Source organism: Gymnoscopelus microlampas (genome assembly GCF_963454915.1).
Source record: "Gymnoscopelus microlampas genome assembly, chromosome: 19".
NCBI classification, from domain to species: Eukaryota; Metazoa; Chordata; class Actinopteri; order Myctophiformes; family Myctophidae; genus Gymnoscopelus; species Gymnoscopelus microlampas.
The window spans coordinates 16,715,797-16,729,739 of NC_139956.1; the positions used below are offsets into that span (position 1 = coordinate 16,715,797).

General features: G+C 41.8%; 1 protein-coding gene across 2 annotated transcripts in view; it reads left to right on the forward strand.

Annotated features, from left to right (window-relative positions):
• Positions 1–4,689: 4,689 nt before the first annotated feature.
• Positions 4,690–13,943, forward strand: part of LOC311035378 (uncharacterized protein) — a 28,765-nt gene continuing 19,511 nt past the window's right edge. Inside the window, exons 1-3 of one of the 2 annotated variants that reach the window (XM_084043541.1) lie at positions 4,690–4,947; positions 5,074–5,249; positions 11,288–11,324. In XM_084043541.1, coding sequence (XP_083899667.1) covers positions 5,162–5,249; positions 11,288–11,324 — 125 coding nt within the window. In that variant the 5' untranslated portion in view covers positions 4,690–4,947; positions 5,074–5,161. The remainder of the gene's footprint in view (positions 4,948–5,073; positions 5,250–11,287; positions 11,325–13,943) is intronic. The other variant, XM_084043542.1, reaches the window with a different exon arrangement.

Here is a 13,943-nt window from a genome sequence, read left to right on the forward strand (position 1 = left end):
TATTGTGAAACACTGGAGGGTATTTATGTGTGTGCGTGTGTGTGTGTGTGTGTGTGTGTGTGAGAATCTTTTTTTAAACTTGAAAAGGAAAGTCAAAGTCCTGGGGACACATGCGGACCTGACCCAGTATTATGACCTTATCATGACCCACATGACCTTATAACCTTTCCATGGCCTTGTTTGACCTTTTTGACCAGAGCCATACATAGACGGACACAGCGTGTACTGTACACCTACATGCAAGACACACACTTATGCATTTTGAAGGAACCCACCTGTTAAATAGAAGGATGACTTCATCCAAGTTTAACCTGAATCCTATGGTTCTGTTGTGGGGACATGAAAACCTGACATCCCAACGCCTTCTGTGTCTCGACTAAAACACGTCATGGATGACATATTTTATGTAGGACATGTTCTTATGTATGTAGGTATAGCCTCGCAGAGAGGTCAAGCACTTTTGATAGCATGTGTTCTCAAGACAGAGTGTGTTGGGAAGGATTGTCACATGTAGGGATGTCCGATATTATCGGCCTCCCGATATTATCGGCCGATATTAGCATAAAAATTGATATCGGGAAAATATCGGTATCGGTTTTTGAATTTTTTTTTTTTTTTTTTTTTTTTTTGCTTTATAAATAAGTTACAGGAGTTCTTACTGTATATGGTGTGTGTGATATGAAATTTGAGCTTACACTAATCACAATAATCCCCGCATATATCGGTATCGGTTGATATCGGTATCGGTAATTAAGAGTTGGACAATATCGGTATATCGGTTATCGGTAAAAAAGCCAATATCGGACAACCCTAGTCACATGTTCACTTCCTCAGAACTAGAAGGATTCCGGTTCAAAATAGGCATTAGGCAACATTGGCCTTTAATTGGCTGTGTGCATAACTTTAGTCCTAGGTTTAACTATGCCACCTTCTGGAAACCTAGCACTAAAGTTATACACAGAGCCTATTGGAGTTGAAATGGAGGTTGGATACAATCACACCAACGAGAAGAGGTTGACTGTCTCGTGGTCGAAACTCTCAACACCCTTAAAACACCTCCATTTTAATCCTTTGAGTATATCTTAATCTATACTCCCATCGCATGTTGTATCGCTTTTTAAACTTCTGTAACGTGTCACGAAGCCTGCCTGCTTCCCAGTGAACTGTGTCTGTGTATGGCTCTGTCTATGACCTGCTATGCCTGCTAATGAACCCAGTAGTCTTAATACTGTTGTCTTTGCTTTAAATACCAAACCAACAGCAGCCTTCTGTTGACGTTATGTTACCGTTACCGAGTGTGGTTCCATCCGTTTGTCTCACAACAACAAGCAGCAGTTACGTTAAAAATAACTCAAATAATTCCAGAGTTTTGAAACTGAGAAAATCCAAACGTTATCTCCAAAGCTATTGAGTCTGTTAGTAGCATTTATAGGGTTACATTTAGTTTGAAACGAAAACTACACCCGTTACTGCTGTATGTGATCGTAGGACAGAATACATTGGTCAGCTATCTGTGAATTTGCTTCAGTTACTCTAAAGAGCACAGTCACAAATGCTCTTTAGAAGCGTCAGCATCCCGTTCACTTCGAGTCTATGGAAGCAAAGGGGTGGAGCTTCCTGTTGCAGCGTTTTGACGCGTCGCTTTCATATGATCTGAAGCATGGAGTTCAACCTTGCTGAACTTTGACCAGGCGTTAACCAATAGAAAATAAGCGCCGTGGTTGAGCCCACTTGGCAGCCATTTGGCTTGTAGTTTTCTTACAGTGAGCCAAAACTCCAACGTAAACTGGCACTGCCCACAACCCGCATGACAACATGGGAAAGTGATGGGTCCGACGTCTCTGTGTGTGTCGCATGTATTGACTCAAAAAATGTGAACGTATCCTAAATCTTTTAAAGGTATGATGCCTCCTCTATTACTGACTCCACCCACATCCCTTGGCTCCACCCCTTTGCCAGTCTCCACCCACTTTTCTGTAACACATGCAGAAGTTTGATAATGCAGTTGGATGACTGGCTTGGGTGTGTGTGGGGGGTGGCGATGTCAGACCATTCTCTAATGACATCATCCTGTACAGGACTTACACTGTGACCTCACTGTTTAATACGTTTGAACGACTGGAGGTTCCACTGTGAGATGGGCTTAGTTGATGAAAAAATAACTGAATTAATTTCAAAAGATAATTGTACCCAGGATAAGTTTATACTAGGGTGTGTGCGTGTGCGTGTGCGTGTGTGTCAAGATCATTTTCCCATCACAACTCATTTTAGACAGTAGACAAAATAGGTTTATGAACCAAGCTGGGCTGTATTTCCTTGAAAGTATCTATTAAACTAACAGAACCTAAGTCTATTTCTGCCAATTCAATTCCCCAAAATTTTAAATAGACATTACACGTCATTTCATAATGATAAAGGTTTTTCTCTGAATTAAATTTTGTGGGTCAACAAGATGGGTGTCACCATCATGTGCTGAAGCAGTTGTTTGGTGTTAAGAGTACATCCACGCAGAATGCGAATATCATGCAGTGATTAATCGATGCAAATATTTTTTGAATGAGTCATCAACTACTGTAATGTGAACATTTGATGTGAAATATCACATGTTCTGATCGTTTATTTGTCACGCCCCCAGTGTGTCAAGACCTTTACATTTAAAAAATGTGCATTGGAGCTTTTGGTTGCACAGAAACCTGGCCATGTTTTCAACAGGAAGTAAAATATCACTATCAAATTACTCCTTGTCTCACCAAAAGTATTGTTGCTACAGAAGTTAATAGTTTATCATTTAGAAATATTTATTGTAGATTTATGGTGAACATAAATCATAGAGTTCTGAGTGATTTCTTTCTTAGATACTTGTGAGGAAACAAGTCCAACAGAGAAGTGAAATAATGTAGTGAACACAGCAGACATGATGTAGACATCTATCTATACAGTATATTGTCTCTGTCAGATCGAAACCTTGTTTTTCCAAAAAACATAACTTTTCATAAAGTGGAAAATGTAATCTGTGCTCCCAATGGATCCAATGTAGTTATACTTTCGTTACAAGGTCTTATTAACTATTTAACCAACTTTTTCATTGGTTAAGAGTACATCCACACAGAACGCGAATATCATGCAGTGATTAATCGATGCAAATGTTTTTTGAATGAGTCATCAACTGCTGTATAATGTGAACATTTGATGTGAAATATCACATTTTCTGACAGTAGGGCAGACGTGTACATGTAGGCTATGTAAAAACATTCAAAGTTGAAATATATGAAGATGCAAGGTTTCTGTCCGCCACCGATGATATGTTTGCAGATGTGATGCTAAAGAGGCTGTGTTGTGTACTTGTGTGTTGATATGAAACGTTTGATTGTTGGGAACAGGGACATTCATAGAAGTGATAAAAAAGAAAAGAAAAGAACCTCCACCCTGGTTTGTAAAATGAGAAAAGAGCTGCATTCAAACTGAAAAATTAAAAACAAACTGAGTGAAATGTGACGAGTCAGCTGATTCATTCATTCTACTCCCATTCAACCCATCTCTCTAACTCCTGCATATAGCCTGGATCAGCATGCAATTGACAGGCTGCAGGTGTGTGTGTGTGTGTGTGTGTGTGTGTGTGTGTGTGTGTGTGTGTGTGTGTGTGTGTGTGTGTGTGTGAGAAAGTGGTTAAGTTGTTTATCATGGGAATGTGTTTGGGAGAGGGAAATTGTAATGTTTATTTTACGTGTTGTAGCCCAGTGGTTCTCAAACTTTTTCATGTCAAGGACCCCCAAAATGATATGTATTTGGCCACGGACCCCCATCTCAAAATATGTTGTTCCAGGGACCCCTAGTAGCAAAGATTTGAGAACACAAATGTTCGCTTTAAAAAATATATATCAAAGGTTTGCACAAATGTTCACGTTTTTCAAGAATAGCAGATCTACAAGCTCACTATGAGCTTGTAGATCTGCTATTTTTGAATAGCCAAAGTATAAAAGGTTAAAGTGGTTAAAATGATTGTGATGTTATATTATCACATTTTGCTGGGGACCCCCTGGAACCTCCCCAAGTACCCCTGGGGGTCCCCGGACCCCACTTTGAGAACCAATGTTGTAGCCTATAAAGAAAAAACATTAAGAATGTTCCAACAACACGAAAGTTGTTGTCAGTACTTCAGTATCAGTCTGCTGATCAGAAGCTCAATGCAATAGGCTATCAATCGATCATAATGGAACATCATGACAATCTAAAATTGTATTATAAATCTGTGGTGGTGACAGACAGTAACACAACTCTGGCATTTAGCACAGGAGAAGAAGCCCAGGTTGTTATTAAGAGCTGGCCTGTGTCCTAATTTTAGCTCTGCGTCTGCTGAATAATGGTTTTCAGTTACTCTGTGTGTGTGTGTGTGTGTGTGTGTGTGTGTGTGTGTGTGTGTGTGTGTGTGCTACACACTGACACAGAAACTCTTGAGCAACTGCTGCTGAACACTAAAGTCCTACCTACATACACGCACGCACGCACGCACGCACGCACGCACACACACACACACACACACACACACACACACACACACACACCTGTTTACAGTATGAGTCATAGCTCATAGTGCCTCTCTTCCCCTTTCTCTCTCCCTCCCTCCCTTTCTTTCTGTCTCTCTCTCTTCCATTAACACTACATTTACATGTATTAATTAAGTTATTTCGTTAGTTAGTTAGCTAGAAAGTTGTTATTATAGTTTTCCCTCCTTCCCTCTTGTCTCCTCTCCTGGTCTCCTCCCCTCTCTCATTCCCTCCTCTGTGCTCCGCGGTGACGTCAGAGGGCAGCGTGCACAGTGCACCCGTTCCTGTCGGTACAAACAAACACAAGAAACACTGAGGAGAAAAGAAAAAGAGAGTTAACAGACTTTTACTTTAATCTCCTGTCTTCAAAACTCACCGAATGACTCTTTATCGACGGGACACGGTGGGTGTCGGGGTGTGAAATCTATAGGAATATCATGAGAATGTTGTTTTCGCCGCGGTGAGAGGAGGATCCGCGCAGTGCTGAATGTTATTATTGTCACTTTTCTCAACTCCATTTTACCACCAGACAGACTGACTGGCGGACGGAGGGATAAGGAAGGAACGGAGGACAGATAGAGAGAGAGAGAAAGACAATACACGGAAAGAAAGGAGAGATGGCCGAAGCGAGGAGGACAGAGGACGAGGAGGAGAACATGAGAGACCAAGTGGTCAGGAGACAACCCAGACCCAACTCCTCTGGAGGTGAAAAACTCTTTCTGATGAATAAATACATAGTAATACTCATGTGTTATTGTCAGGAAAGCTCATTTTCTACGTTTTAGGATATGATTTAAAGGGTAATAATGTGTGTGTATGTCAAAGTACTATACTAGATGTAAGGCCTATGTATGTGCACCTGACGTTGTCTATTATTGATTGATAGGGCAATTATGAATTAGCATAATTATTCACAGACTGCAGTGTCAAATAATCAGTGGTTGTCACACTTTTTAATGAACTTGAGAGTGTACAAATGGAACAAAATGGTCCATTTGGATCCATGTGTACACTCTTAAGACATTGGTTTTCAAAGTGTAGTCCGGGGGTCCCTAGGGGCCCTTGAGGGAGTTCCAGGGGGTCCCCAGCTAAATGATGGATAGTTGGGAGCAATGGGAACCAAATGGACCCTTATGGGTCTGTAACTCTGAGAGTGTACAAATGGAACCAAATGGACCCTAAACGGGTCCATTTGGTTCCATTTGTACACTCTCAGAGTTAAATTGATATTGATTTTCTAATATACATTGGGGTCACAGAGATAGAAATGTCATTAAATGGGGGCCCGTAGCCTATTGCATGTCAAACTGGGGGTCCTTGAAATTAATTAAAATAGTTGAGAATCACTCCTAGAGCCTTAAAAATCTTCTCTTATGGGGGTCCCTGGCATTTTCAAATGGGTGTCTGCGGGCTAATAAGTGTCAATTTGGGGGTCCTTGACATGAAAAAGTTTGAGAACCACTGCTCTAAGAGTTACAGACCTGTAAGGGTCCATTTGGAACCTTAACTCTAACCCCACTTTGAGAACCACTGGCCTAAAGAATGATCTACCTAAAAATGTCTATTAACTTATTGCAAATCAACTTAATATCTGTCTATTAGCTCAATATCTGTGAACTCAATATCTGTCTATTACTGACTGTAGCTAAACCACAAATACTGTGTATTTCATTGACTGGAGTCCCCCAGGGCTCTGTACTAGACTCATTCCCTCTACACCAAATCTTATTCTCTTTGCCGAAAATAGCCAATCTACAAGCTCACACAACACATCACGTTGCAAGCTTGTAGATCTACTATGTTTGCAGAATGTTCTCCAAAGAATAGGGTTCAAGAAGTGGTCAAGTAAAGTTAATATCTAACTTAATATCTACAACTCAATGTCTATTATACTTAGTTGATAGGTGTCCTCATAGGGCTGTACGCTAGGTCCTCCCCCCCCCCCTCTACACCACATCTCTGTGCAGAAAATAGCTGATCTACAAGCTCACAACTATTTGCGGTGTGATGTGTTGTGAACTTGAAGATCAGCTAGGATATGTTTTTAAGTGTAAAACACAGACACACACACACACATTCTTCGAAACTCTTGTCATTTTTTCATCAGCTGTTTTTGATTATATCAGCGAGGGAGGGTGTGTATATGCACACTCACGTGTTGTGGCGTGTGCACCTGCTTGACCCCCCCAACACACACACACACACACACACACACACACACACACACACACACACACACACACACACACACACACACACACACAGACAGACACACAGACACACAGATAGACAGACAGACAGAGAGATATACAGACAGACAGTATACACACACATTCCAGGGTGACAGTAATGGTACATGGTAGTGCCAAGACTAAGACCCATTATTTTAATGTCTCACACACACACACACACACACACACACACACACACACACACACACACACACACACACACACACACACACACACACACACACACACACACACACACACACTATCTCTCACTCTCTCTCTTTGTGTGTCTCAGTCTCTCTCTATTCTCCATTTGTTTTCCCTCTCTGTCTGTTTCTCTTTCATGCTGCCTCTCCCCTCCCTGTCAGTCCTTTGTACCATTATCTTTCCCTCTGTCTCACACTGCTCTATTCCCTTCGTGTGTGCGTGTGTGTGTGCGTGCGTGTGTATTGACAGTGTATAGATTTTGACAGCACATTGATTTTAGACCCATTAGTGGAGCTACAGCCTTCCTGTTCTTTTAATGTCAGCCGCCCCGAAAATGTTTGGTCCTCTCTTTTTCTAAAGCCCTCAGGGTCTGCGATATAGGTTAGGCTCACCAGTGTAACAAAACGTTAGTCTGGAGCCCTGCTATCAAACACCTTTGGAATGAATTGGTTTAAGTGTCTGACCTAAATGCAAATGTCTTGTGTCTGAATAGAAGCACTGATACTGTGTGGACTTGCTCTTCACTTGGCTGCTACCACTTTTTTTTCACTTGTTGGAACATTGCTGCTGCAACTTGCTTCCAAATTAGCTACAAATGTATAATAACGGTTAGAAAAATAATTGTAATAATTGACATTCTAATAAGACATTCTAAGTAGGATTGGACTGCCATTCTAATAGTAATTAACCACTAAGCCCTACTAGTACTACCACATATAGCTAAAATATCAGATCTACAAGCTCACAGTGTCACATCGTGATTCGTGACACACTGGTGGTGTTGTTCACTTATGACATGCTCCTAATAGTGGCATGTCATAAGTGAACGTGTGGTTAAATATTGTGTTCCATCTCTTACAGTATTGGAAACGGGGAACAGACACGGCCATGTACTTTTGCTTTTCAGTCCAGTGGATTTAATTTGAAGTAGTTGAAGCATTCTCAGAACCACATGTCACATGGTCAACATGTCCCATGGACAGGTGTCATAGACAGGTCCCTGCAGAAATGACTGCTGCACAGACCTCTAGAGGATGTCGACCACCCACTTCAGACTGCTGGCAAATCCCATTTGTTTGTGAAATCTGATCTTTTAGGACTGACTGTCCACACTGTTATTTGCAAGTGATCAGATAAGATGTTTGTATTCAGACATCGTCAACCAACTGCATTGGTTGCTGTGGTTTTTGAATACTTTATTAGTCAGAAATGTAAACTGCTCAACACAATGTACAGTCAGACATTTAGGCTAAAAGGATAACACCAAAAAGTCCTGGGAATTCTACATTTTGGTGGCAGACTGGCAGAAGGAAATGGTGATTCCTTTACTGGCGGAACGCTATTTTAATAACTTTGAGCGCACGTCACGTGCATTTTATTTTACCTTAATGTGTATGCATAGTAGGAAACATGTTTGTATTTGAAGTTTTAGTCTTTGTAAATCTTCAAGGAATGCCTTGAATTATAGGAGCTGAATCTAAAAGTTTTCTTTGAGCGAGTATCTTTCTCTTCTTCGATGGTGGCTGAGGCATTGTTGCGTGCAGATAGGATACTGGCAGCAGTGGCTACTGAAGCCAAAATAATGCTAGTGTATGCAAGGAGTGAGGATGCATTTGCACACTCTTTTGTAAACCTGTTATGCAAAGTAGCCATTTTGGGGACTTGGCTCATGAATGGAGGGAGACGTGTTCTAGCGTGCACGTGCGTGCACATCCGTACCTGCGCGTGGAAAAAAAACTGTGGGAACGCCGTGGTGTCACGTGAAGCGACCAGTGCACCCCTGGGGGGCAGAGTAGTAGAATGAGAATTTTCCCATGTTTGTTCTATAGATGGGTGGTACCAGATCGTTGTCGCTCCCTCTAGTATTGTGGCTGTGGGTGTCAATCACTTTGGAGAAGTAGTTAGTCAGGTATGAGGGTATTGAGGGCACTGCCCCTTTTTACTATCTTAAAAAACAATCCCATTTTTAATTACTTACTTAACCCTATCTTCTACCCTGAGCCATCCCAGACTAGCAAAATGTGTTGGAATTAGGTGGGTCATGGGCTTTAGGCCGAGAAGTAGTCGAAGTATAAATCATGATTCAGTGTCTGAGTATACAGACTGAGACACATCTGCAGAAATCGGATTTGAATCACATTTCAAATCACCTACGAATGTCAGGGATATAAGAGTGTAATAGACCTGTAATATGATTTTTTTTAAAGAATGTTTAGTTTTCTCTGTTGCTACACCATTTAAAATATGTTTGAACCCATTGTTAAATTGTAGTGTATATTGTATCGCTAGTATGGACATTTTGTCCATACTAGAGGTTTGTGCCTCAAGCAGCCCTCATATCTAGAGTTTGGTTCGGGTCACCTACTACAGTATGTCGCACTGCCGATCCATGATCAGTGCATGTTGAAAATCTAATCTCCATATATGTGCATTTGGTTTATGTTGTGTCTGACATAAGTGCATGTTGATCTCCATATACTGTATGTGGATTTGACTCCATATACTGTATGTGGATTTGACTCCATATACTGTATGTGGATTTGACTCCATATACTGTATGTGGATTTGACTCCATATACTGTATGTGGATTTGACTCCATATACTGTATGTGGATTTGACCCCATATACTGTATACGCATTTGACTGCATTATGTGCATTTGACGGGTGGTCGACCAACCAACCGACTGACCCACCCATTAGGCAATTTTAATATAGAATTGTGCAGGCATGTGCACCCCCCTCGAGTAGCACCCAGACAGGAAACCCAGAGTGTGGTTTGAATCTGATTCGCAAAAATCTTTTTGCATGTGATTTGATTTATGCTGTTGAGACCTGACACATCTGATTCCAATCTCTGTTGGCAAAAATGTTATTTGGACTGCCAGTCTGAACATAAATTGTACTAATGCTTCTCTACTGTAATTCAAACCTCTTGACCAACCAAACCCCCCTTTGTTCTCATGCCGACTGCTTGAAGGCATGTCCAAACATGTTCTCTTAACCTCTAACCTCTTAAACCCTCTAGTCTATATACTTAGTGAAACTGACCTGTGTCGGCTCTGTACTTGGTTCTGCTCTCGTTTCCTTCTACACCAAATCTCTTCACCAGAAATAGCCGATCGACAAGCGCGTTGTGATCTTGTAAGTCATTTTCCCCTCAAAATAGGGGGCGCTGGGGTTCAAGTGGTCAAACACTCCACTGCTCTGATCTGGAAACAGAACCCTCGACCTATCTGTATCTGTTCATCTTGTTCTGATCCTGTCCTGATAGCAGCAAAGTATAGATCAGAAGATCAGAAGGACTCCATATCGCATACCTTAAAGAAGGGTGAGAATTTGCCAATTTAGGTTTTAGGGATAAAAATGTCAATAAAATGTGTGTGTGTGTGTATGTGCTATGGCTAGTCTACATGCCATGCATGATCTGCATGCACGTTTGTATTTGTTTCTGTGTGTGGGGTAAAACTATAGTGTGTGTGTATGTCATGTGGTACCTGTGTTTGTTCGTATATATATTTGTATGTGTGCGTGTGCGACTGTGGGGAGGGGGAAGGTAAAACTTGAGTGTGTGTGTGTGATGCCAGCTGGAGAAACATCTGGATGTTGTAAAAAAAACTGTTGATGACTGCAGCAGAACTCTACACCGACCAATCAGAAGGTCACTTCCTGGATGACCTCATCCCAAACGACCAATCGCAGCCAGGCAAAACGTAGGAGCGCTGTCTGTCCAGTTGGCGTTTGAGAGGAAAGAGAATGGAAATAGTTTGAAGCAGTTGAGGAAGGAGAGAGACAGGCAGAGAGAGAGAGAGGAAAAGAGAAAAAGTGACAGAGGAGAAGTCAAACGCTCATGTTGAATGTTGGGTGTGTGAAGTTTTGACTGGAGGTAAGAAGAATACGCGCACGCACACGCACACGCACACACACACACACACACACACACACACACACACACACACACACACACACACACACACACACACACACACACACACACACACACACACACACACACACACACACACACACACACACACACACACACAGACACAACTACTAACTCAGCACTCTGCTTAAAGCTACTCCTGTTCTTTGTTATGCTCTCTCTCTCTCGCTCTCTCTCTCTCGTTGTCTTTGTATGAAGATATGTGTGATGTTTTCTTTTCTTCTGTCTACACCAAATCTCTTTGCCCTCCCAGAATATGGATGCTGGGGTTCAAGCGGTTAATGTGAAGTTTAATTTATTGTGAAAAACATTCAGTTGAGATTACTTATGGAGTCTGTCTGTCTGTCTGTCTGTCTGTAGGTCGTCCAGATAGACACAAACCGGAGCACCGACACAGGTAAGACACATTATACTCTTCCTCTCATTCTCTTCATCGGCCCCCTCCACCCTTTCTCCACACAGTCCCTCACCCCCTGCTGTTTGATTTGCCTCACCTGGCGAGGCTGTGTGGGCACCTTCTGTGGGTGGAGTTAGCCTGTGTGGTCAAAGACCCGTACAGGAAAGTGTGCTTTTGATTTGTGTGTTGTGGTTTTAGTGACCAGGGAGGTGTGTTTTGATTTGAGTTGATTTGTTTCACATGGTGAGGTCGATGGACATTCTGTAGGTGGAGCTATTAGTTTCTGTGGGCAAGTTACATGTTAGATCCACTGTGTTCATCCTTGATGAAGTGCCTTTGAAGTGCCTCTCTCTCTCTCTCTCAAAATGAAATTCAATTCAAAGGGGCTTTATTGGCATAACAAAGCATATGTTTACATTGCCAAAGCAATGTAACATCTGTCTCTCTCTCTGTATTTCTCTCTCTCAGTAAAGGTGTGGTACTATTTTTTGGTGGTGTCCCGGTGCAGTGCTGAGGTCAGCTCGTTGCCGGGACTTCTTCTTCCCTCACTGACACACTCCTGAAAGTATTCACAGTGCTGGCTGGTTGCCGTAGCAACACGCCAGAGAAGGAAAGAGTTTTGGAGACAGAGAAAGAGAGAGAAAAACAGACAGAGAGAGAGAGAAATAGGAGAGTCAAAGACACAAATGGAGACATGGAAGAGACACAGAAACCATAAACATGACTAATAAACCCACAGAGATTTAAAACAACTGGACTTTAACTGAGGCATACTGTGTGTGTGTGTGTGTGTGTGTGTGTGTGTGTGTGTGTGTGTGTACTTGTATTGGTCCTAATAGACATTGTGAGGACCATTTCCTTGGTCCACTCAAAAGAAAACATTTGGTTTTATGGTAAAAAAAAAAAAGAAATTGGAAAAGATTCAAGATTAGACATTTAGATTTTTTGGTGTGAGGGTTAGGGTTAGAGTTTTCCCTGTTTTATTCTTAGTTGTGCAGCGACGTCACACACCAAAAATAGTCCATCTACAAGCTGCCAACTTTGTGAGCTTATAGATCTGCTATTTTCCGATTACTTTTCCTCAGTTTTCAATGCTGTCCTAATGTTGATGTCCTTATAAGTATAGTAACACACGTGTGTGTGTGTGTGTCATGAGTCATGTTTGTCTGGTCATAGTTAGAACTTTGTAAGTGAAAACAGACAAACCGCTGTGCTCTTGAGCAACGTGAAACTAGAAAATCCTCTACTTGGGGTCCGTTGTTCAAAGCAGGGATATGTTACTGTTTTAAAACAATGGGTGGAGACAATGTCACACAGGCATGCACACACACAGCAGTTTTGCACACTTTTGGGGGACTTTGCATTTACTAACATCCATTCCAATTTCAATATTTCCCAAAGCTAGAGAGAAGAAAAAGATCTGCACACCGTTCTTTTTCCTCTCTGCTGTGTTGCCTGTGTGATCCAGCACCGGTCGAAATGTATTTTTGGATGTGCGTGCACCTCTTGGACTGCATTTGAATATTTCCCAAACCTAACCATACACAATCAAATCTAATTGGCCATGAGGATACTGATGTTACACCCATTTTAACATGCCAAACCCAACCAACTGATTTTGTGTTTGTGTGTGTCTGTGTGACACACTGTGTTAAAGGGAAGTTCCATTGCTTCTGGCTGGAAGTGAGCGAGGTCTTTTCCTGTCTTATCTGCCCTCTAGCTATCTCCAGTTTCCTCGGACAGGACATGGAGCCCTGCTTTCTGTATGTGTGTTCAGTTTCAGACAGATGGAATGCGTTAAGCAGTCACTCCTCTCTGTTGTTTATGATGTTTAAAAACATCAGTTAGTCTTTGGTATTCTTTTAGGTATTTATAAAATGTCGTCCACAGTAGAAAAACTAATGTAATAACAACCCCCTTTGCCATGAGTTAGAGGCAGACCAATATATGAAAACATTTTCAAAAATAGCCAAACTACGAGCTTGTAGATCGACTATTTTCGGCTAAAGTGGTTAAATAAAAAGCTACTTGTGAAAGTAGCTGCCCACCACCGCGTAGTCTAGGGGTACTTCGAATCCACCGCGCTGCATCCGACTTGGCTGAGTGTCTATTTGAACACAATTGGTCCGTGTTCGAGGGAGGGAAACCGTGCGGGGAGGGTGATATTTTGTCACTGCACGCACTCCTAAGGGCTGGGGAGGAGCCTGTCAGTGTGGAATATTAAGCCGGAGTGGTAGAACGGAGGTGCTACGTCCTCCCGGTTGGGGCTCCTCACTGGCAGGTGAGCCAGGAGGGTACAACAGCAGTGACAAGCAGTGGGAGGAATTAATTGGCATAATGACTAAATTGGGGAGAAATAATTAGTGGCTACCCCCCAAAAAATAAAATACAATAAGCCATTTGTATTAATTTCTTGCGTACAAATTAAATAAAAAAAATCTAATTTATTAGAATATGTTTCACTTTATGACACAATTATTGGTAACCAGTGCTCTAGAACTCGAGATCGAGATCGGCATTGAAGCCAAAAACCTGCCATTTGGTCAGGTTCTAGTGATGAGAGCAACTTGTAGTAGCTGGATTACAAATGTCAAGGTCCATGTGAGGTCATCTCTGGGT